General features: G+C 42.2%; 1 protein-coding gene across 1 annotated transcript in view; it reads right to left on the reverse strand.

Annotated features, from left to right (window-relative positions):
- The window catches only part of fkbp16 (FKBP prolyl isomerase 16), a 132,813-nt gene that overhangs the window by 34,972 nt on the left and 72,900 nt on the right, over positions 1–24,941 (reverse strand). Inside the window, 1 exon segment of the mRNA XM_069910524.1 lies at positions 807–1,024. Coding sequence (XP_069766625.1) covers positions 807–1,024 — 218 coding nt within the window.

Below are 24,941 nucleotides of genomic sequence, written 5' to 3' on the forward strand. Positions count from 1 at the left end.
GCCTCTGCATAGGAGCCAGAGGGCCCACAGAAACTCAGCGCTAGACTCACCAGGCATTGTTTCCTGTTAGCCAGGAGATACCTGGCATAGTCCTTGTTAACCTTTTAATGATACTGGGCCTTGAGAATCTCCATTGCTGCCTGGTCTGAGTTGGCATCGCTGATCATGGGAAAAACAAGGGGCCAGACCCACAAGAGGAGTAATTTCAACCAATCTGCATCCGTGGTGATGGTTGCCGCCAAAAAAGTTTTCGAAGCATCGTAGCCACAGCTCAAAGGAGTTCAGGGCATCTGGCAATGGAGGTTCTATGTCAAGTTTCTCTGGTTTTAGGTACTATTCCATACTCCTTTGGAAATGTTAATAGCTAAAGACCCAGAACATTATCAAATAACCATCCAGCTCCTTGACTGATCAGAGCAAAAATAAAAGGATGGCCTGCAGGGGGCTATGGGTAGGATTGGTCTCGGGAAGTGTGTCCAGTCAGTAGCAGCCAATCACAGTATAACAGTGGTTTACCAAACGGTGAAAGTTTACACAGGAAATGGAGAATGGGAACAAAACAACGTGAAATGGTAAAAAAAAATATACAGTAAAACCCCTGGCACCTATGGTGATTGGTGGATGCTGGATTTTCTGTTTGCTTGAGATTGTGCGTTGTGTCATTGGTGAGGCGCACCAATTTTAAACTTTTGTATTTTTTGCATATTAATTTTCCACAATTTTTTTGCTGGTTTCTTGATGATGCTGGTTGCCTGAATTCCGGATAACAGGGGTTTGACTGTATTGCTAATGGCTTTATGACTTACGTCCGGAGGAAATATTCAGAATGTCCAGTGCAAGGTGGTAGGACTTCACAGCACTGTGGTAGTCACCTCTCTGGAAGTGATAGTTTCCACGCTCCCGCTTCTGCTTACAGATCCGTATGCAGTCCGAAGGTGACAGCTGTTTGGGGTCTGGAGCGTTTCTGATATCAAGCAGCTGGATTTCATATATTACTGTTGCATCTGGAGGGATATCAGGAGCCCTGAAATGAAAGAAAAAAATAATAATCACCATTCACCCAGTCGGCGCTTTGTGCAGAAAGCCAAGATCCATTGTGGATTCCACAGTGATTCGATTTGTATAACGGCTTGACCAGAACAAAAAGGATGAACAAAAGTTTCCAAGCACACATGGAGAGCTGTGCATTGCTACAGAAATTGATATAGGGCACCTTAACGACAGCTTGGACAGAGAGTTGGAAAATCAACTCATGATACAGCACTAAGATTGGAGGCAGCCTGACTCAGCCTTATCCTGAAGTCAGGGATCAAATCCATGGCTTGAGACTTAGTTCGTGATAGCACTGAAGATAAAGTCTTCTCAATGTTGCAGGTTAAATGGAGATGTTCTGTGAAGTGGTTATCCAATATAGCAGAGATAACAGTGTGACTATCAAATACAATACATTGAAACTGGTAGAACTGCTTCAACTGGAGAGCATGTTTGAATTCCTGAATGATGGAAAAGGAAGGGGTGAAAGAGGCGTTGATGCATCTCATGCATGGGAAGGCAACGTGAGAAGGGGAAATGAGCTTGTGTCAAATTTAGTATCATCCAATTGAACAAGTACAACCTGACAAGGTAGCGTTCTCCGGCCCTCGCTGCAAAACATGCAGACATACATACAGACATAACACACATACAGACGGACAATACATACCCAGGACAAATTATACATATAGATAAATAAATATTGTTTAGCAAATAGAGTCTTGGATGTTAATGTGAGTAGTTCCTTTGGTCGTTCAGCATTCTCACTGCCCGTGGCAAGAAGCTGTTCCTCAGCCTGGTGGTGCTGGCTCAGATACTCCTGTATCTCTTTCTTGAAGGGTGTAGTTGAAAGGTGTTGTGGGTTAGGTGGTAGGGGTTCTCAATGATGTTGCGTGCCTTCTTCAAGCTACGATCCCGGCAGATCACGTTGATGGGGGTGGGGGGGGGGGGGGGAGCGGAGACTCCAGTGATCCTCTCTGCAACTCTTATGGTCCTGTGGATCGACCTCCGATCCATTTCTCTGCAGCAACCATACCGCACTGTGATGCAGCTGGCCACAACGCTCTCAATAGAGTTCCTGTAAAAGGTGGACATGATGGCGGCTGGTAGCCTTACCTGCTTCAGTCTTCTCAGGAATAGCAGTCAAAGTTGTGCCTTCCTGACAGCTGAGGAGAGGTGTGTTCACAATAGATCACTTGTCAAGTGGACTCCAAGGAACTTGGTGCTATGGTAGAGATTGCGAACCAGGGAGTGGGAGGAAGGTGTCTTTCAAGAATGTTGAAGGTTGGGGAGGGGGGTAAGGTGGGGAGATTTATCTGTGGTTCATAACTTGTTAAAGACTGTGAAGGATAATGAGTGAAGGCGCAGAGATGAGAACTCTTTTCCTGTGGTTTGGGGAAGTGTCGTTCAGGAATAACTAACGACAGGTTCCAACCTTCTGCACCAGTTAATTCATCTTTCACAGATTTTTTTCTCAGCGATAATTAACAGCAGCCGAACCACTTTGAGCCAAGTATTAGGAGCAAGTATGAATGTGCAATAGCCTGCCAACCATGGCGATGGAGGTGCCACACCTGCTAAATAAATATAAGTTGTTTATTTACTTTATTGCAGCCTAAATGCTGCAATTAAAGGAAAGCATTTGTTTATTTTTATCAGATTTGGAGATACTCCTGAGCACATTTTCTTGACCTTATTCCTCCATGGGATGGGGAGGCCATTGCCAAGGCCAGGATTTAATGTCCACCCCTACTTTTCCCTGAGAAGCAGAGTGGATGAACTTCCCTCTTGCGATGCCTGTGGTAGAGGTCACTGCAAGGGTTGTAGGGTAGGAAGTGCCAGCAAATTTCTGCAACTGCAATTCACCATTTTCTGAAGTAAATCATTTACTAACCCTCACCACAACCCAATGAGGCTGACAGAGTGCAGCGACTGATACAGATATTCAATTTTCATTTAGACGTACCGCACAGTAACTGGCCATTTCACCCCATGAGTCCATGCCGTCCAATTTACACCCAATTAACCTACATCCCTGGTAGGTTTCAAATGGTGGGAGGAAACCGTAGCCCCCGGGGGAAAAACCCATGCAGACACAGGGAGAATGTACAAACTCCTTATAGACAGCGCGGGTTCGAACTCCCATCTCGATTGCTGGCGCTGTAATGGCATTGCGCTAACCGCTATGCCAACCATGCCAACCCAACATAAAGTTTCTACAACTATGACCATGACCACGGTTCTTCCTTGAATGAAAAGTTGTTTGAAGCATTGCTATGTCACAGTTTGAAAGAGAAACTGTGTCAATCCAAGAATTTTTTTCTGAAAAGTTAAAATCTACACTAAACTTCTGATATTGCTTCATTCAAAATGACTCCAAAATCATCCAACTTGGATCAATATTGGTCAGTAAAGATTGGTTGTAATTTTGAAAATATTTCCTAAGGACTTTTAATGTTCAGTGCAATGATGCAAAATGAGACTTAGAACATGAAATATTACAGGCCTTTCAGCCCATGATGTTGCACCACTCCACAATTTAATTTTTTGTTACATCACACCTTAACCTTCGATTTTTCTTCATCTATGTGCCTATCTAAGAGTCCTTTGACTCTGTGTGTGTGTGTGTGTGTGTGTGTGTGTGTGTGTGTGTGTGTGTGTGTGTGTGTGTGTGTGTGTGTGTGTGTGTGTGTGTGAGTGGGTGGGGTGTGTGGGTGTATGTGTGTGTGTCCACGCACATACAGGCAAGATCTCTGATGACAATGTTGCAGGTCATAATAAGTTTATTGTAAGTCAATAGTAGTGGGGTATCCTGTTCACTTCTTCAGAGTCGTTATTTTTTAAGAATGTTTAATCATAGGTGTGTAAACTTGTATTAATATTTATCACCAACGTTTTATTGTTAAGCAGGTTCCCTGGAGAGTGCAGAAAATAATCCATAAGGGACAATCTGCCAAAAAGGCTGATGTGCCAATATTATTGTTCTATTTACTGGGCAAGAATAATGTTCCAGTCTTTCAAAAATGCCTTAAACTGGCTTTTGTTTTCAAGAGGTCTGCAGATTTCTGGAACTTCTGTCAGGCATAACTAATCTCCATAGGTGAAATGGGGATGGAAAGTCAACAAGCTATGGTAAATCACAGCCAAATTGAACCTTGCCCTGTGAGCATGCAGGGGATCATTGTACAGTGAGTAAGTGATAGTTGTTATTGTCCTCTCTTGCCTGAGGGACCTGGTTATCTAACCTGAGATTAGGTGAAGGACCTTCAGTTAGCTCACTTAATATAGCACTTTCTCAATGGGCCTTTTTTCTTTGGAGTGAAGAAGAATGAGAGGTGACTTAATAGAAGTTTTACGAGGCTATGAGAGGCATAGATAGGGCGGTCAGCCAGCAACCTTTTCCTGGAGCGAGAGTAGCAAACACCAGAGGATATCTATGCAAGGTGAGGGGGGAGAATGTTTGGGAGAAGAGGTCAGAGTAAGTATTTTGCACAGAGGAGTAGTGACTGGAATGCATTGGTGGTGGGAGGCTGATACAATAGGGACACTTAAAAGGCTCTTAGATGGATATATGGATTCAAAAAATATAGTGGATTATGGGTGTGAGATAGGGAAGGTCAGCCCAACTGTGTGGACTGAAAGGCCTGTACTGTGCTGTGCTCTATTTTCTAAGTTTAAATGCTACATCAGGCAGAGCATTGAGCTCTAGCGGTTGCGTGAAAATGTTGGAACTGGCCTTTCTTGTCATGGGCTTGAAGGAGATTTCTGAAGAGCAGGGCCGTTTGGCCAGTTGAACTGTCTTTTATTGTCCATGTAGATGCTTCTGGAAAAACTAACATTTATTTCCGATGGCGTTAAACAAGAAAGTCTGCAGATGCTGTGACTGTAGTTTAATGCAGGCAAATGCTGGAGAAACTCAACAGGTCACGCAGAGTCCTTCATGTCAAAGACACATAACCAACATTTTGGATCTGAGCCTTTCATTTATTGTCTTTCCTATTGGTTCATGATGAGATGGTGGGGAACAAAGTTATTGAATCCTGCAGTGAAGGAATTCCAAAATTGATGTTGAATCTTAACCCAGGAATGACAAAGAAAAGGCTGTGTGTTTTACAGTCAGATGGCATTTGACCTGAAGAAGCTTACAAGTCATGACCCCGCGAGCCATGCATGTCTTCTTGAAGCTATAGATTGTAGGTTTCAGAATTATTATCAAGAGACAAATCTGCAGTCCAACATGTAGACTTACAGCATCCAGGTTAGGGTGCCAGAAGGGTGCCAGTCAACCCAATTGTCTCGTTGAGGTTATTGAATATTGTTAGAATTGTACATCATGGACTTTTGCATATAGGCCTTGTTAAGAGTGTTATGCACAGTTTTGCCTCCTTACTTAAGGCAAGATGTAAAATGAGAAGTGCAGTGAAAATTCACTGACTGATTCATGTGGACTCTTGTATGAAGAGAGATTGGGTTAGCTGACATGCATTCACTGGACTTTAGAAGAATGAGAGGATGTCTCAATGTTCTGACAGGACGTACCAGGTTGTCCCTGGTATCTGCCACCTATGAGAATTGGTAGATGCTGGATAAGCAAATTTTCCGGTTGCTTGAGATTGCATGTGGTGTGAATGGCAAACTAACAATGAGACGCGCCAATTTTAAAACCGTATTTTTACCTATTTATTTTCCTCTTTTTTTTTGCTGGTTGCTTGAGGCTGCCGGTTGCTTGAATTCCAGACAACGGGGATTTGACTGTATTAAGACTGGGTCTTTCTAGTGTGAGATCAATGCAACTCTATCATGACAAGTTAGCACAGTCAACATCCTCAGCTCGATGGCAAAGCTCTCCCTATTTGATTAAAAGCAGAGTTCTTGCATGTTGATCCAGCCGTTGCAGAATGCAAGCTCTTCCTTTTGTCAAGCAGAGAGCTTCATTTCAAAGCACAGAAACTTCCCTTTATGTGGACAGGAATAGTCAAGTATAGCTGGGCGGACAGGAAACAAACTCATGATATCTCAATATCTTTTTCTGTCTTTGTTTGATGTTTATTTTGGCAATGCTCCCCAAGCCCAGCAGCACACACAGGAGAACCAATGTAATTGTGGTTGGGTCAATTAGCATTACTGTCAGTTCTCCGACTGGCCATATCCAAGCTGATAAACTCTGCAATTCTTGGCAACTTGTGACAAGTTTGACCTCTTTATTTTTTTTGGTGAGGGTGGGGGGGGGGGGGGGTGGAGAAACTGATGTAATTTAAAACAATTCATCATCCATTTGAAATATTTTCTCTTACCGCTGAATAATGTAGTTTGGGTGACTTTGGAGAATACTATGCAGTTTACAAAACAAATTCGTTGTTAACCATTTACAAAAATAGAGTTGTTTTGCGACACAGTTAGCACCAACACTGTTACCTATCCTCCCCCCCCCCACCCAAGATTGGGGTTTGAATACGGCGCTGTCTGTAAGGAGTTTGTATGTTCTCCCCTTGTCTGCATGGGTTCCTCCCACCCTTCAAAATGTACCCGGGTTACAGGTAAATTTGGCAACGACCAGCTCATGGGCCAGAAGGGCCCTATTGCTGTAGGTCTGCATTTAAATGATAAAAAAACAATGGTTAAATTCCTGACTGGTAATACAATGCGCTGTGGTAACAATCTGAAGACCCAAGTTCAAATCACACCAGCTGTTGAATTTAAAGCCAGTTAACAATCTAGAATTCAAAGAGGGAAAATAAGAATAATTCAGTCATGATGACTTGCAGAGAAACCTAATTTGCCATGGTTACCAGTTTTGCAGACTCCCGGGCCCACCAAAATGGTCGACTCCAAAATTAATTCTGTTCAAAGACAATTAAGGATGGGTAATAAATGTTGCCATAAGAACAAAAGAAATGGCAGATGTATTGAGCAGAGAATACTGATCAATGTTTAGTATCTGTGTGCTGGAAGAAATTGATCATCATGAATTAGTTCTAATTAGCTGTGAGATGTCTGGAACAGTTCAACTCTGTAGGTGCAGATGAACCAGTTCAGTAGTAACTGTGTATTGTCATTCAGTGAGGATGGCCAGTATCTCCATCCTTTAATCTTTAAAAAAATTTTTTTTAGACATACAGCACGGTAGCAGGTCGTTTAGGCTACAAGCCCATGCTGTCTAATTTAACCTTACTCATTGATGTATACCCTGGTAAGTTTTGAACAATAGGAGGAAACTGGAGCACGCAGAAGAAGCCCATGTTGACACGGGGGGGGTGCGTACAAACTCCTTACAGACAGCACGGGACTTGAACCCTGGTCCGGTCCTGATCGCTGCCACTATAAAGTCATTGTTCGCCAACCCTGCTGCCCTTAATTAACTGTGTGAGAGGGGAAGAGCTTGTGCTCTAATAGTGCCTGTTGCAAATGCATAATTGTTTTGGTTAAAGAGTAAAATTTAATATCTTTGAAGAGAAAAGTTAGAAGTATGTCTATCACCTCACCAATAAATATGATGCAGTAATTAATGGGGTTGGATGAATGTTTGCTTATTTACATTGTTCTAGTAAATTCTTGGCAGCAGTCTGTAAAATGATAATCCCCTGAATTTAATGTAGTATCTTTATTTTCTTTGAAATAAAAGTTGATTTCCCCTGATAACAAACATTGACGTGCTTATTATTAAAGAGGAATTAATGTAACCTAGTTCTGAAAATGTGAAGGACGATATGAGAAGAACTTTTGGCCCATCTAATTCATGCTGAACCCTTTTGGAAGCAGAAGGAAGCCAGAGCAACCAGAAGAAAACCTGTGATCGCGGAAAGAGCATGAGAACTCCACACAAACAGCACATGAGGATATGATTGAACAAGTACATGGTGTTATGAGGGTGAATTAAATAAATAATTCCCTTAAAAGATGATAATAAAATAATCTATGCTAACTATTCTATATAAATTTCGGAACTTTTGGGCTATTGTAAATGTGAAAAAGTCACTGGTCCCATTCTATTATGTTGGAATATAGGGGTGTAAATAGAAGTTATACTCATATTAAGGATAGGAGAACCATAATTTCATATTTTATGCTCTGTAGATCATAATAATCCAGGCTTTGTTAAGCTTAATGCTTCTTATCTCTGAGTTCATCTAATTCACTCATTACATTTAAAGTCATCGCATCATACAGGGACACCCCAATGAAACTGCGTCCTCCGGTTGTTGGTGCAAAACAAGTAGAAGAGCACAACCAGAAATAAAACACATCCAGACAAGCAAGGATAATTAATCAAATGTGCAAATAAATTAATAAATATTGTTTCATGACTATGAAAGTCTTGGACAGTTAATATGAGAAGTTTCTTGGGTCATTCAGTGTTCTCACCATGGGAAGAAGCTATTCCTCAGCCTGTTGGTGCTGGCTCTGATCCTTCTGTACCTCTTTCTCGATGGGAGCAGCTGAAAGATGCCATGTGCAGGGTGGAAGGGGTCCTCAGGGATTTTGTGGGCCCTCATCAGACAACCATCCCAGTAGATCATGTCAATGGGGTTGGGAAGGGTGAGACTCCAGTGATCTTCTCTGCTATTCATGGTCCTGTGGATTGACCTCCGATCCATTTCTCTGCAGCAACCGTACACACTGATGCAGCCGGCCAGGGCGCTCTCGATAGAGCTTCTGTAGAAGGTTGACGTAATGGTGGCCGGTAGCCTTGCCTGCTTCAGTCTTCTCAGAAAGTGCATACGCTGTTGCATTTTCCGGATAAGTGAGGAGATGTGTGTCTATGATAAGTTACTAGTTTATGAACTCCAAGGAACTTGATGCACTCCACTCTCTCCAGTACAGAGTTGTTGATGTGTCGTGGAGGGTGGTGGTTCCACGTCCTCCTGAAGTCTGCGATCATCTAATTTCAGTTCCAGAAAGAGCAAAAGAAGGTCCAATGACTCATATCTGAATTCACATTAAATCAGGGCACGTAAAATCTGGGTTTTACTGGGTTTTAACATAATAAAACATCACAGTGCTGTGCAGAAGGAAATATGGAGCCAGAGTTAACACCAGACCTTGAAAGAAGAAAATAGAGCAGATATCTTAAAGTATCGGCAAAAAAAGGCTTCAAATAGAGCCTTAAAAGAAAATAAAAAGCCCTTGTTGCAAAGCTCTTTATTAAATGAAGTCAATTTACTTTACCCGTCCTTTCAAATTCCCAAGAAACTCCGTCGAAAATCCCCCATCTATTTATGTTCCAGTAAATATAAGGCCAACTTTTGCATTCTCATGATCTAACCTTTGCAGTCCTGCTGAAACTATTCTGAACTAAATCAAGGTTTTCAAAGGGCCAGTGTCCAGATTTATAAACAGGGCACCAGCTATTGTCTAGCTAGGGATTTGAACTGCTACAACAAAATGTTGTCCTCTTTATAACTCAGCTGACTAATTAAAAAAGGCTTATCTTTCATTGCACTTCTTGAACATTGTCTCTGATTACTAGTCATTGTTAAAAAAAAACCCCTTGTCATCCTATCATTGCACCTTCATAGAATATGGCGGTCTTGAAGTCTAACTAACTGACGGTTAAAAGTCATGAATTTTCTCCCAAACTTGTGCATTCAATCTACTTTCACTTGTTCCTTACTAATACCTTCTCCTAATTCCTAAGCTGAGGACCAGTCTCTAACTTCCTTAAAATTCATGGAATTATGATCATTCATCCCAAAATACTCCCTCATTATACCTTTGATTGCTTGGATAATCTCATTACCCAGTACAAAATCTAGTGTGTACCCTTCTCGGGTTGAACTACCTGCATATTGTTTCCAGAAACTCCCCTGGATGTACCTAACAAATTCTGCTCCATCTTACCATAACCCTAATCCTGTGGCAAAAGAGTACCAGTCAATATAATTGTTGAAATTACCACAACAATAACCCTGTGGATTTTATATTTTTCCCTATCTGCTTCTCAATGTCCCATTGACTATTTGGAGTCTTAATACGATAATCCCATTGCAGAGATTGATCCTTTCTTATTCCTAAAATGAACCCATGATTATTGCTGGATGATCCTCCAAAATGTCCTCTCTCTGTGCAATTGTGACATTCTCCCCAATCAGTAATCAATTCCCCCAACTCTTTTACATCCCTCTCTATCACATCTGAGATATTTCAATCCTGCCAGTGCTGTCTCTCTCAATCAAGTTATTTTACACGGTGAGAGCATCATAATTCCATGTACTAATCCTTCTCCTTGCATTGAAATAAATACCCTTCAAGCAGTTCATAAACCTGGCCCTGCCTGTTCTTCACATTTCACTTATTTGACTTAACCTGAACCTTCTGCTCAATCTCTCCAACTGTTGACCTATTGCTCCAGTTCCCATTCCCCTGCCACACCAGTTTAAACCCTCTTGAGTGACACTAGTAACCCTCCCTCCAGGAATATTATGCCCCTTCATCTTAAGTGCGATCCACACTGCTTGTCGAGATCCAACCTGTTCTGGAAGAAAGCCCAATGATCCAGGCATCTGAAAGTCTTCCTCCAATATTTGCTCGTTGGCCATTTTCACTTGATTCCCTTCGAAGGTTGCATCTCTCTTCTTCGCAGCATTATTAGCGTTGATATGGACCATGGCTTCTGGCTGTTCGCCCTCCCTTTTTGACCTTACAAGCTACTACATTTAAGTAAATAATTATAAAATATTTTTTAGCACTTGCTTAAAAAAATCTGTTTCTCTTTTCGCAGATGCTACCCAACCTGCTGAGTGTTTGCAGCATTTTCTGTTTTTCGTATTTCCAGCATCTGCAGTGTTTTTTTTTGTACATTTGTTTTTAATTTTATTGAAGAAAACGCTTTAAAGTGGCTCGATAGTTATTGGCCGAAGACAAACTCAAAATGTTACACACAACTCTGAACAAATCAGGTCAAAAGATATCAGTAACTGTTAGATATTTGAAACAGGAACTCATTGTTTGCAAGAAGAGATTGAGTAAGTCTATATTCTGAGAATGTTCGTGTCTATCTGGCGGGATAAAAGATCTTTGTTATACTGCCTACTTAATGTTATTAATGCCTATATATTACCTTTTAATAAAGCAGAAATCAGGGGCATTACACTGACCTTTACAGTCAGGCGCCCAAACAACATGAAATGACTTGGAAGCCTTTGTAAAGTCGGTAGGCGTGGACCTTGCTTGATTAAAAAAGAATGTCCAACTAGATGGATCTACCTAAAGTACTGCCATATGAAGGTATAACTGCATCAATTACATATTTATTGTAAAATCCAAGGCCATTCACAACAATCTTGGCGTGCAGTCACATTAACAGATATTTGAAATGGTTGGTTCATAAAATAGTTTCAAGGAGAGAAGAGGAGAAGGGAGAGGGGGAAAGAAGCGAGGAAAGGAGGGGAGGAGAGGAGACAGAAATGGGAAAAGAGGAGAGGAGAGAGAGAGAGGAAAGGAGGGGAGGGGAGGAGAAAAGAAGAGAGGAGGGGTGGAGGTAGAGAGGGGAAAAGGAGGAGAGCACAAGAGAGGAAAAGAGGGGAGGAGACAGAGATGGGAAGAGAAAAGGAGGAGGGGAGAGGAGATAGACCAAAAGGCATGTTTGGGTTAAAGAAAGTAATAAACTCTGGATTTAGAAATCTTGAAAGATTGCAGGAATGATAATGCACAGAGGGACTTGAACACAAGGATGGGAATTCTGTCACTGGGGAAGAAGCCAAGGATGAGGAGTAAATAAAGCTTGGTGTAAGTGACAGCGCGGATGATATGTCTTTGGAAAAGTGACTGTTTTCTTTTAAAAGTAGGTTGTCAATTTAAGTGAACCTCCTGTAATATCATTCAAGTGTTTTGCGATAATATTCCTCTAAAACACAGTTCACTTCTGCTTCTTTTCAATCCTGCATCTGAAGTTAATTATTCAATTTGTAGTGGGGTTCCATAGCCTGAAACAAATCTGCTTGAATCTTGTCAGCCACAGTAGGAGTTTGCCTCCGGGCAATGTTAATGTTTCAAGTTGCCAAGCAAGTATTGCTACAGGTAATAAAAAATATAATAAAAGATCACTGGCTGTTTTCTGTCTTTTAATTTTACAGTGAGATAAAAACGCAAACTTGATGTGTTAGATTAAAGAAGGATAGAATTGCGGAAAGCCATTGGCCATTGATAGTTATTCAAAGTTGGCATTAACAAGTTTAATTAAGAACAGAACAAACTCCCAGTTTCACTTATGGTACATTGCACCAGATTAAAACAGATTTTATTCAAGGCTCATCTTTAATTTACAATCCTCTTTTTAGCATTGACCTTATGGGGAGAGGGCCAGGCAATGGAGCTGGTGAGAAAATTGATCAGCTCATTATGAAATGGCAGGGAGACCCGATGGGCTGAATAACCTATTTCGGCTCCTGTGTCTTACGATCTTAATTTCCTTTCTCTTACTGCATTTGCACTCTTCTTTTTAGGTCAAGGGTTAAAGACAGGTGTGTTAGTTTGGATTTTAAAATCATTCACTAACATACAACACCGGGGGGGTGGGGGGGGGGGGGGGGGGGGGAGGGGGAATGGTGGGGTCCTATTTAGCCTCCTACTTTCAAACATTGGTGATCTATTATTATCTTATCTGGCACCTGAGAGATGATCCCAGCTATAAAACTGGCCAACACATTGGCCTGCCAAAAACCGTAACCCTTTTCGAGGCGAAGCATTTTGGGTTATGTTGAGGAGATGGAAGACACCACCTGAACACCAAATCTTTGCTTTATTTCTTACCATTCAAGGTACACCTGAGAAACTCTGCATGCATCCATGCCCAAGTCCCCAACAGGTGAAGTTGACTTCATGATATTTCTACTGCAAAAAAACAGTACTTTCGGAGGCAGAATCACAGTGAAAATAAGATGGCTCTAACAAACAGACTCATCTGACTGCTTCCCAGCTCAATAGTTGAATGGCTCTCTGCATGCAGATGCTTTGAATACCACAAGCTGCCACAGCCATACCTAGATTTACATCCGGTTGAGTAACATCCAATCGCAGATACATCCGAGGTCACCATAAAGGGTTAATAAAAATTCACGCCAGGACTGACAGTGGCAGCTGTTAGCAGATGTTAAGCCGTTAGCAGACCACGCATTCTACATGTGGGCTCAAAAGCCAAAGCAAAGCAATTGTCTTGCCAGCCGTATAATGGTACACAGTACACACCTAACTTTTAGTATTGAAATATATACTATATGTATGTACCTTTTAATGTAATTGTGTTATTATGTTAAAGTGTACTCTCTCATCTGACTATGCTATATAGACATGCGTATGTACAATACAGAGGTTTAGGTAAATATGTATGGGTGTCATGGTATCTAACGATCAACTTGTGCCCAAATCGATTTGCGTCTCCACTTGCAGAACGTAGCCCAGACGCAAGTCGATGCATGGCTGTATTTTCTTTTCAGGTGGTGTTTGAGCTAAGTTCTTGGCCCACCACTTTCAGTGAGGACTTCCTGCGTTCCTGCTTAAAAGAAGCTGGTCCCCTGTTGGGGAAAGATACTCCTGTGACTGTTTCTGCACTGTGGCTAGAGCAACAACAAAAAAAGTGAGACACACAGTCGGAAGGAATGATTTCACATCAGAAGCTAAACAAGCAACAATTTTCTTTCAGTTGCGTTTCATTTTACAAATTTCTGTTATCAGGGCAAAACAAGCATTGGTATAGTTCTTTCACTGTTATTACTGGTCAGTGCGGGAGTAGAGTTCAGCAAGATAACCGTTTCCTCTTTTTAAACTGTATGTGTCCTGCTGTTGTACCTCCTTCACACAGAGTTCTGAGAATAACAATAACAACACTGGTCATTGATGTTCATTCGTACTCAGCATCTGCTGCCTCTCTTGCCAGTGTCCAACAATAGCCGGCCAGCATTGATGGGTTCCGGTTGCCCTGCTACTGCTTTTCCATGGTCACAGTGTCCTGGTGAAACCTTTCACCATATTCGTCACCAAGATCAGCAGGGAATAAGTCCAAGTGCCAAAGCAGAAAATGAATTTTTAATGACATTTTGCACTTTGTGGTTTTGAATGCTTGAAGTAGACTTAAAATACGTCAGGAAATCACAAAAAAAAAGGTTATATCTAAAACAACAGTTCATGGTATGAAAATTTTAAGGCAGCCCAAAATCCATAAAATGCACCCAAAAGTGTTCAGGAAGCAAAATCTTTGTTGTCCACTGTAATGGACTCCTTATGATTTTAATATTTACTGTCGTTCATTAATGATTATGCGCCAGCCGTCCCCTCATGAGGGCAATCTGACAACTAATTGCATAATTCAAAACAATAAAACTTTCCACAAGCTCTTCAACCATCTTGTGAGCTCCGTTTTAATGAAGAGCTCCAAAGTGCGCTGCTTTGGTTGATTAAACAGGCGGAAAAATAAAATACCAGCAGAGTAATTATGTGTTTCTCTTTTCATATCAAAGAGATGTTTTGTGGGCCTGGCACTGAGGAGGTAGGTCGTGAGAGCTTCAAGGCTGGTAATGAAAGCTTGCTTCCTGCTGGGGCCAGCCTTAAGAATCCTCCCGAGTCAGGCTTAATTAATTAATCTCAGCAGGCGGAACATTCAGGTAGGGGCTTGGATGGGATGGGATAAAACATTCTCACAGCCTTTATTAAATCTAGTATAAGCCCTAAAATCTGGCCTGCTCGGGAACTGGGTTAGTCCGGATTTTCTGGATTCTCGGGCAGTCCTTGAATTTAAGGAGGAATAAAGAAGAGATAACAGGTACATTTTGATTGTTTATTCATTATCAAAATGCAGCAGACTTCATTTAACAAAACGAGCAGTTTTAAAGAAAAATAAAGTTAACACTTGACAAAACTGTAAACATGGAATTTTTTCACTACAAAAAAAAAACAAAGAGCATGTAATGGTTGAAATTATGTTTAAAAAAGAATGTAAAAGACAAATACAGTATACAAAGGCATTTATTTGTGATAAGATTACCTGCTTGTTGCTTACACACACATGCACACACATGCACGCACACAAAAGCCCACTAAATTTAGAAGGTTTGAGATTATGGATTCTCGGGTGGTCCGGATTTCTGGCATGCGGATTTTGAGACTTTTACTGTTACAGACAAGCACGCAATTTTGAAATGTACACCATCTTTTTTTTGAGGAAAACATGACCTTAGACTTAAAGCCACACCTTGTTGATTCATTCTGTGAAACACAAAAGTCTGCAGATTGTAGTAAATGCAATAAAGGGCTGGAGAAACTCAGCAGGTCCTGCAGTGATCACAGGAAGCAACATTACATATTTTTGCCTCTTATGGCCGCTGCAGGAGCTGCTGAGTTTCTCCAGCGTTTCTTTGTGTTTAAGTAAGTTCTTCATTCAGCCCATTGGGACACATGCCAAGTTCAGGGCAACAACGTCATCAGTCCCTTCCTTCCCGTGCACTTATTCTCTCCCACACATGCCCTTCAACTCCTCTGAAGGCACTTTAACACAATGCTGGAGAGCAGAACATTTCAGGAAATGTTCTGCGCTCCGGTGGCAGTGTGAAAATGTCAAGACGAAATTCATTATGTAAATTCTGTCCTGTAATTGATTTCACACTTAGACCCCTACACATTTTTACGGAGCGGCTGCAGTGTAAAATGACCACAGCCGCTCCGTAAGAAACAGGTCTAATGAATTCGACGTTCCCCCTCTGACAAACTCCGCAATGCAGGAAGGCTGTGTGAAAGTGCCTCTGTGAAAACAACCACAGTGGGACACTGTGGGATTTAAGTATGCTTTTTTTTTCCAGAATCCAAAGTTTCTGTGTAAAAATGCCATACGGTTCTTCTTTGCACTCACTTAACCTAAGAGGTACCTTCCAGTTGTCAATTAACTTTCCAGCATGGTGTTTAGGGCACTTAGAACACTCGGAGTGCTGTGGGGAGTGGGGGTGGTTGTGGTTGAAACCCACTCAGTGAGAAGGTGCCGATTCCACCAGAGCTTAGAGTCAAACCCATGTTCTGAGGCCGCAGCTCTACTAATTGTTCCATTTGGATCCGCATTCTAAGTCTTCGAAGGGCATGCATACCACAGTAGGTAATAAAAGAGCAATAGCTCATTACAGAGTGTGGGGTTACAGTGAAAAAGATTGATTAGTACATGCAATCAGTATTGTGAAATTCAAAGTTCAGTTTATTGTCAGAGTACCTACATGACATCGTAAAGACACTGATTCGCCCCAGTTTACAAACAAAGAACACACTCACTCATTTCTTTTTTTTTATTTTTTTTTTATTTTTTATTTTTCACACCATAAATCACATTAGCCATGATATACACTTTTTCTTTTTCACACATATACAGTGACTTTTTCTCCCCCGCCCCCCCTCCTCCCAAGCCACCCCCCCCCACCACCCCCCTCTCATCCATTTTAGGTATACAATCTAGGTTGCATTAAACTCATTTCTTTCAACACACCATGGAGTCAACTTTTATTCTCATCAGACACAACATTGCATCCTTCAACTCCCCAAACACCACCCAGCCAAATCCCACTGACCTTCTCACTAGCTCACCTCCTCCTGCGTTCGATATCCATCACCTGTACATTGGCGCTTAACACACCAGCGCATCCACGCTATTGCCCTCGCGCGTCACATCATTTACGTCATCAGCGACGGCCGGCACTGCTCATGACGTAGGTAAGTACGCGACCGCGACAACATCACAGACGTCCCTGAGATTCTTTGTCGTTCTGGTCTCCATATTTTTGGAAGGATATACTGGCTTTGGAGACGGTCCAGAGGAGGTTTACTAGGTTGATCCCTGGGATAAAGGGGTTGACTTATGATGAAAGATTAAATCGTCTAGGATTGTATTCGCTCGAGTTCAGAATAATGAGAGGAGATCTTATAGAAACATATAGGATTATGATAGATGTAGGAAGGTTTTTTGAGCTGGCCGGGGAAACAGGACACAGTCTCAAGATTCGGGGGAGTAGATTTAGGTCAGAGATGAGGAAAAATAGTTTTTCCCAGAGAGTAGTGAATGTTTGGAATTCTCTAACCAGGGAAGTGGTTGAGGCTGCCTCATTAAACATATTTAAAATTGGGTTAGATAAATTTTTACAGGATAGAGGAATTAGGGGATATGGGGAGAAGGCAGGTAGGTGGAGTTAGGTCATAAATTAGATCAGCCATGATCGTATTGAATGGCGGAGCAGGCTCGATGGGCCATTTTTGGCCTACTTCTGTTCCTACTTCCTATGTTGCTATGATGCAGAATGACTACTTAATGGTAGTCCAAAAAAACTGTACTCAAGAAGATTTGTATACATGTAAACAAATAAATGTAAAATAACTGACTGTGCAACAGAGAGAAAAATAAAATCAATAAAGGGCAAAAGTAAGAGTCCTTAAATGAGTCCTTGATTGAGTTTGTTGTTGAGGAGTCTGATGGTGGAGGGGGAGCAGCTGTTCCTGTACCTGGGGGTGCAGGTCTTGTGGAACCTCTACCTCTTTCCTGATGGCAGCAGCGATAACAGAGTGTGTCCTGGGTGGTTGGATCCTTGATGATTGCTGCTGCTCTCTGATGGCAACGTTACCTGTAGATGTTCTCGATGGTGGAGAAGTTTTTTCCTGTGATGTCCTGGGCTGTGTCCACTACCTTTTTCAGGGCTTTCCATTCAGCAGTATTGGTCAGCTAGTGTTGGCACCAAGGGGGGCATTTGCAGGCATTTCCCCCCCCCCCAAAATGAAGTATTGTGATCGGCCCACCCATGCTAGATTGGCCAGTCATCCAGTTTTAGGCTGGACAGTATGGCATTTGAGTAATCTGTCCTCTGTCTGGTACCACCTTTAGCAGGACATTAATTTGTCCTCCATATGGGGGTGTAGGGACAGAAAGGGGGCACTTACCATGGTAAATGTGGCGCCCAAGGGTTCAGCCATGTTTCTTAATGCACGCATGCACTAGTCCGACTAGCTTCACTTCCGTTGGAGGGAAGGGGAAGTGACGTAAGGCCTCAGTGCTCCACTCCATTGCGCACTCATCAGCTGGCACTAGTGCATGTACATAGCCAGGCACGGCCTTTGGACCCCAGGACGCCGCATTTAACATGGCAAGTGTCCCCCTTCTGCCCCTCCTCAGCTGAATGAGTTTTCGAGTGTCAGATTGTGCCCCCCGTGGTTACCCAAATTCCCACCCACCCCCTCCCCAATTAAGACCTGTTCTGGTCTCAGCACACTTCCCACCACACACCTGTAGAAATTTTTTAGGGTTTACAATCTCATACAAACCTCTGGAAACTCCTGAGAAAGTAGAGTCACTGATGTGCTTTCTTCACGATGTCATGAGTGGGTAGGGCCCAGAAAAGATCCTCCGTGATAGTGACTGCCAAGAATTTGCTCAGCCTCTCCACCTCTGATTCCCCCAGTGATCATTGGATCGACACCTTTGGTTTACCCTTTGTGAGGTCAAAAAATCAGCTCCTTGGTTTTGGTGACATTGAGTGAAAGATTGTTGTTGTGCACCATTCAGCGAAGTTTTCAATACCCCCCCCTGAATACTGACTCACTGCCCCTTTTTATACAATCCACCATCATGGGACCATCAACGAATTTATAAATGGTGTCGTTGGAACAAGCCGTACACATTCAGGAACCTGAGAGAAGAAACCATCTTTGACCTGGTTGGTGCAGGATTTCACACACTTGAACCTTCTCCCCAGTAGGAGGGGGAAGGAGCAAGCGGGAACAGGGTTAACATCAGGATGTTGGTTGCTTTTCCAAGGCAGAGGGAAGAGTGCATGGAGCTGACAGAAGGGAAGGAGGACTGAGATCGTCTGAGTATTGTTCACCACATCCTGCAGCTCCTTCCGATCTTGAGCAGAGCAGCTCCCAGACTGCGCTGTGATGCTTTCGATGGTGAACCTATGGTGGCTGATGTGCTCCATGGTCAGTATTTGGTCATTTCTAAGTTTGCAGAGTGAACCCCAAATAAGCTCCATGGAAAATGACATGAGGAGCATGTAACGCTGTTACAGAGCCAGAGGCCGGGACCAGGGTTCCAATCCCCGCGCCTGCGTGCGTTTCCTCTGGATGCTCCGGTTTCATCCACCATTCGAAACGCACGAGGGGGTGCAGGTCAATTGGGCGGCACAGGCTCGAAAGGGCCTGTTACCGTGCTGTATGTCTCCATTTAAGCAGGCTCAAGGCTGAGGAGCAAGGTGCAGAATCCAGTCCTGGCTATCACTTCACCCTCCCAGGACCTTTTGCAAGATGCTTGGAATCGGGCAATGGCTCATTCTTGGAAACTGAAAAGGATTTTTTTCTGCTAATTAGTTCTAAATCTGGAAATTTAGGGTAACTACAGCTTATACCATGGAGACATGAAATAAATTATTCATTACAAATTCCGAGATAAGTTTGGGCTTTTTTCTTGAATTTGTTGAATCACATTAAGTAAGATATTATTGTGAAAGCAGCATTTTAAAATTACTTACCTGATAGAGAAGAATACTTTGGACCATTGTCATAGTTTTAAATCTGCTGAATTATGGCTCTTACGATGAGAATATTGAAATATCTTGTATAAAGTTGTTCGGGTTGGATCTACTTTGGTTGGTTTTATAACCCAGGCTCATTGTTTACTGACTATTTCATTGCCACTGTTTTAATGACATTGAAATATTTCTGATCATTTTGTGCGCTTCTGAATACTTTTGGGAGCTTGACGATACCAAGAAGCCATTATTGGTTTAAACGTGAATGCTTTGCCAATGGTCGAATAAAGGTGCTTTTGATCCTAATTATTTTTGAGGGAAGGTTTGAACTTGGGCATTTTTTTCAAATAAATCCTACTTTCTCTCTCCTTGAAACTATTTTAATAAAACAAGTTCTAATACTGCTGGTGTTATTAGTATAGATTGCAATCTATCCATTTTCAATGGAGAGAAAAGGCTTTCTAACTTACAAAATCACCTGCTAATTAAATATGTAAGGAGTCTGAACTTTGACTTTGAACTTCGCAATATAAAACAGTATCAGTCAAGCATGGAGATTGTCTAACACGCATACCCCTGGCTGGTTCCACTCCTTGGTCATACTGACCAGAGTGCCATAACAAAGAAAAAAAGCATTTAAATATCTTTGACCGAATGCCTGATTATAAGTTCAAGTACCACCAACATCAGGATCCAGGTTCTTCCCGTGGAATTTAATAAGGTTTGTGTTCTGGGGTACTGAGCCTTATATTTACCATTCATTATAGGAAAAGAAGCTGCTTAGATTTCTAGTTCCACAATGGGGGACTGAGGAGGAAGTTATTTGCTGAAATTTATGGTGATCCAGGTTTGGACAGTGACTGAGAACCGTTTTTCAATGGCAGTCAAGACAAATTTAATATGTATCAGAGATGTGATCAATCACATATACACCTCTGTTGCAATTCTCCCACTTGAGTTACAAGCCTTATCCCTGACACACAATGAAAACTATCCCAGCCTGTCCTGTCCTTATAATTCCCAGAGAACATCCTGCAGCATCTCCTCTGTGCCCTCTCCAATGCCATCATATCTTTCCTACATTGTGGCAACCCACGTTGGGGTGGCACGGTTGGCCTAGCGGTTAGTGCAACACTCTTCCAATGCCAGTGACTGAAACTAAAGGTCTCGATCCTGTGCGGTGCTGGTCTATGGGTTCTCCTAGTCATAACTTTTTTTCTTAATTTCTAGCAGTATTAAACAAACCAGGAAATGTTCCATCTCAACTTTTCTTTGGCTTGGCTTCACGGACGAAGATTTATGGAGGGGTAATGTCCACATCAGCTGCAGGCTCGTTTGTGGCTGACAAGTCCGATGCGGGACAGGCAGACATGGTTGCAGCGGTTGCAGGGGAAAATTGGTTGGTTGGGGTTGGGTGTTGGGTTTTTCCTCCTTTGTCTTTTGACAGTGAGGTGGGCTCTGCGGTCTTCTTCAAAGGAGGTTGCTGCCCGCCAAACTGTGAGGCGCCAAGATGCACGGTTTGAGGCGAGATCAGCCCACTGGCGGTCGTCAATGTGGCAGGCACCAAGAGATTTCTTTAGGTAGTCCTTGTACCTCTTCTTTGGTGCACCTCTGTCTCAGTGGCCAATGGAGAGCTCGCCATATAACACGATCTTGGGAAGGCGATGGTCCTCCATTCTGGAGACGTGACCTACCCAGCGCAGTTTGATCTTCAGCAGCGTGGATTCGATGCTGTCGGCCTCTGCCATCTCGAGTACTTCGATGTTGGAGATGAAGTCGCTCCAAGGAATGTTGAGGATGGAGCGGAGACAACGCTGGTGGAAGCGTTCTAGGAGCCGTAGGTGATGCCGGTAAAGGTCCCATGTTTCGGAGCCAAACAGGAGTGTGGGTATGACAAAGGCTCTGTAGACGCTAATCTTTGTGCATTTGAATTACTGAGCAAGGACAGAAGTATTGCTAAACTGTAACAATTATTGTTTTAGAAAGTGAATTAATAATTTTCTGTGCATAATTAATGAATCATTATCTACATGTTTTCAGTAACAATGATCAAATTGATGAATCATACAGTATATTCTTTTCAATCTGATCTTCCTATCACTTATTAGTATTCACATTTTGCTATGACTTTTAAACTGCGCTGTGGGAAATTGAAAAAGGAGTGCTGTTTGACATAAATATTTTAAACAACACACTACAATGTTGTTCAGAAAATATTAAGCTTCGTTCTTAAATCAAAAGATGACAACAAAATAGTGCATGTTTTGCAGATCCCCATCACACTGTCATAGATTCGTACAACACAGAACAGGCCCTTTGGCCCATTTGATCTGGACCTGCCCTCGAGCACCTGCCTATACTAATCTCATTTTCTGGGCTATTGGCCCAAAAACTTCTGTCCCAATGTGTTTGAAATGCTGACCTAAATACTTCTTAAGTGTGGTGAAAACACCCGTCTCCTCCACTTCCTCAAGTAGGAAATTTTAGCCTTCAACCATGATCTGGGTGAGAATAGTCTTCCTCATTCCTCAGTAGTGAGGAATGATATAAGATCTAAAGAGCATAATGTTGAGTCCATTTGGGTAGAGATAAAGAATAACAAAGGGAAAAAATTATTGGTGGGTGTTATCTATCGCCCACCAAATAACAATAGTTTAGTGGCACAGGAAATAAATAGAGAGATAAGTGAGGCATGTAATAATGATACGGCAGTAGTCATGGGGAACTTTAACTTCCACATAGATTGGGAAAATCAAGTTGGTCGTGGGAGTCTAGAAGAGGACTTAATAGAATGCATCCGTGATAGCTTTCTTGAGCAGCATGTTAAGGAACCCACAAGAGAAAATGCTCTCCTGGATCTAGTGTTGTGCAATGAGATAAGCAGAGTAAATGATGTAATAGTCAGAGACCATCTGGGAAATAGCGATTCATTCAGATGGAAGGGGAAATAGTTAGATCTAAAACTAATATATTATGCTTAAACAGGGGTGACTACCATAGGATGAGGGAGGAATTGGCAGAGTGGACTGGGAGCACAGGCTAATCGATGAAACAGTTGAGGAACAGTGGAAGATTTTCAAAGAAATATTTTGTAATGCTCAACAAAAATATATTCCGGTCAGGAAAAAGGGCAGCAAGAGAGGGAAAAATCAACCATGGTTAACAAAGGAGATTATAAAATTGAAGGCGCAGGTGTACAAAGCTGCAAAGAGCAGTGGGAAACTGGAAGATTGGGAAAACTTTAAGAGACAACAAGGGGTTACAAAGCAGGTAATAAGAAATGGGAAAAAGGATTATGAAAGTAAATTGGCACAAAATATAAAAACAGAAAGCAAAAAATTTTATAAATATATAAAACAGAAGAGGGTGGCCAGAGTTAACATAGGACCCTTGGAGGATGAGAAAGGAAAACTGGTAGCAAAAAATGAGGAAATGGCCGAGGCATTAAACAAATATTTTGTGTCAGTCTTCACGGTGGAAGACACGTCCAGCATGCCCAAGTGCAGAGTTAAGGATGCGAATGTTGGGGAGGGCCTTGATAAAATAGTTGTTACAAGGGAAGTAGTGAGAAACTAATGGGACTAAAGCCAGACAAATCACCTCGTCCTGATGATATGCATCCAAGGGTTCTGAAGGAAATGGCAGAAGTTATAGTTGCATTGGTGGTCATACACCAAAATTCCTTGGATTCTGGGCAGGTCCTGGCAGACTGAAAGACAGCAAATGTCACGCCACTTTTTAAGAAGGGATGTAGCCAGAAGACTGGAAATTATCGGACAATTAGCTTGACGTCTGTAGTTGGAAAAATGCTTGAAGCCGTCATTAAAGATGAAATAGTGAAACTTTTGGAATGTAAGCGTTCAATCAGGCAGACACAGCATGGTTTTAGAAAGGGAAGATCTTGTTTGACAAACTTGCTAGGATTATTTGACGATATAATGGATGTGGTGGATAGAGGGGAACAGGTTGATGTTGTATATTTGGATTTCCAGAAAGCGTTTGATAAGGTGCCGCACAAGAGACTTATCAGTAAGTTACAGGAAAGTGGAGTCCGGGGAAGTATATTGGCCTGGATTGAAAATTGGTTGTCTGACAGGAGGCAGAGAGTCGGGATAAATGGGAGTTTTTCAGGTTGGCAGAGAATGGTAAGTGGGGTGCCGCATGGGGTCAGTGTTAGGCCCACAACTGTTCATCATTTACATTGATGACTTGGAGGAGGGGACAAAATGTGGTGCAGCCAAGTTTGTGGATGACACCAAATTGAGTGGAAGAGCAAATTGTAATGAGGATGTGGAGAGTCTGCAGAGGGATATAGTTAAGCTGTATGAGTGGGCAAAGGTCTAGCAGATGGAGTACAATGTTAGTAAGTGTGAGGTTATCCATTTTGGCCAGAAAAATAAAAGAGGTGAATATTATTTAAAGGGTGAAAAACTGCAGCATGATGTTGTGCAGAGGGACTTGGGAGTGCTTGTGCATGAATCGCAAAAAGTTAGGTTGCAGGTGCAGCAGGTTATTAAGAAGGCAAATGGAATGTTGGCCTTCATCGCTAGAGGAATTGAATTCAGGAGTAGGGAGGTAATGTTGTAACTGTATAAGGTACTGGTGAGACCGCACCTGGAGTACTGTGTCCAGTTCTGGTCTCCATATTTGAGGAAGGATATACTGGCTTTGGAGATGGTCCAGAGGAGGTTTAGTAGGTTGATCCCTGGGATGAAGGGGTTGACTTATGATAAAAGATTAAATCGTCTAGGATTATATTCGCTCGAGTTCAGAAGAATGAGAGGAGATCTTATAGAAACATATAGGATTATGAAGGGTATGGATAGGATAGATGTAGGAAGGTTTTTTGAGCTGGCCAGGGAAACTAAAACCAGAGGACACAGTCTCAAGATTCGGGGGAGTAGATTTAGGACAGAGATGAGGAAAAATAGTTTTCCCAGAGAGTAGTGAATGTTTGGAATTCTCTAACTAGGGAAGTGGTTGAGGCTGCCTCATTAAACATATTTAAAATTCGGTTAGATAAATTTTTACATGATAGAGGAATTAGGGGATATGGGGAGAAGGCAGGTAGGTGGAGTTAGGTCATAAATTAGATCAGCCATGATCGTATTGAATGGCGGAGCAGGCTCGATGGGCCATTTTTGGCCTACTCCTATGTTCCTATGTTCCTCTAAAGCAGCGGTTTTCAATCCACCCGCTAAACTCACATTCCTCCTTAAGCAATCCCGATGCCATCAGTGCTCTGTGATTTGTAAGGGATTGCTTAAGGTGGTATGTGAGTGGAAAGAAAATGTTTGAAAACCACTCTTTTAATTGTACCTAATTGACTCATTATGTGCATGGTTTCATAACTCCAAAGGAACTGGGCCAATGACAATTTTTCTCCAGCAAAATATTTCAGTGATAATTGGCTCTAGAGCAGTGGACCTT

This window comes from Narcine bancroftii, chromosome 14 (assembly GCF_036971445.1).
Source record: "Narcine bancroftii isolate sNarBan1 chromosome 14, sNarBan1.hap1, whole genome shotgun sequence".
In the NCBI taxonomy this organism is placed as follows: Eukaryota; Metazoa; Chordata; class Chondrichthyes; order Torpediniformes; family Narcinidae; genus Narcine; species Narcine bancroftii.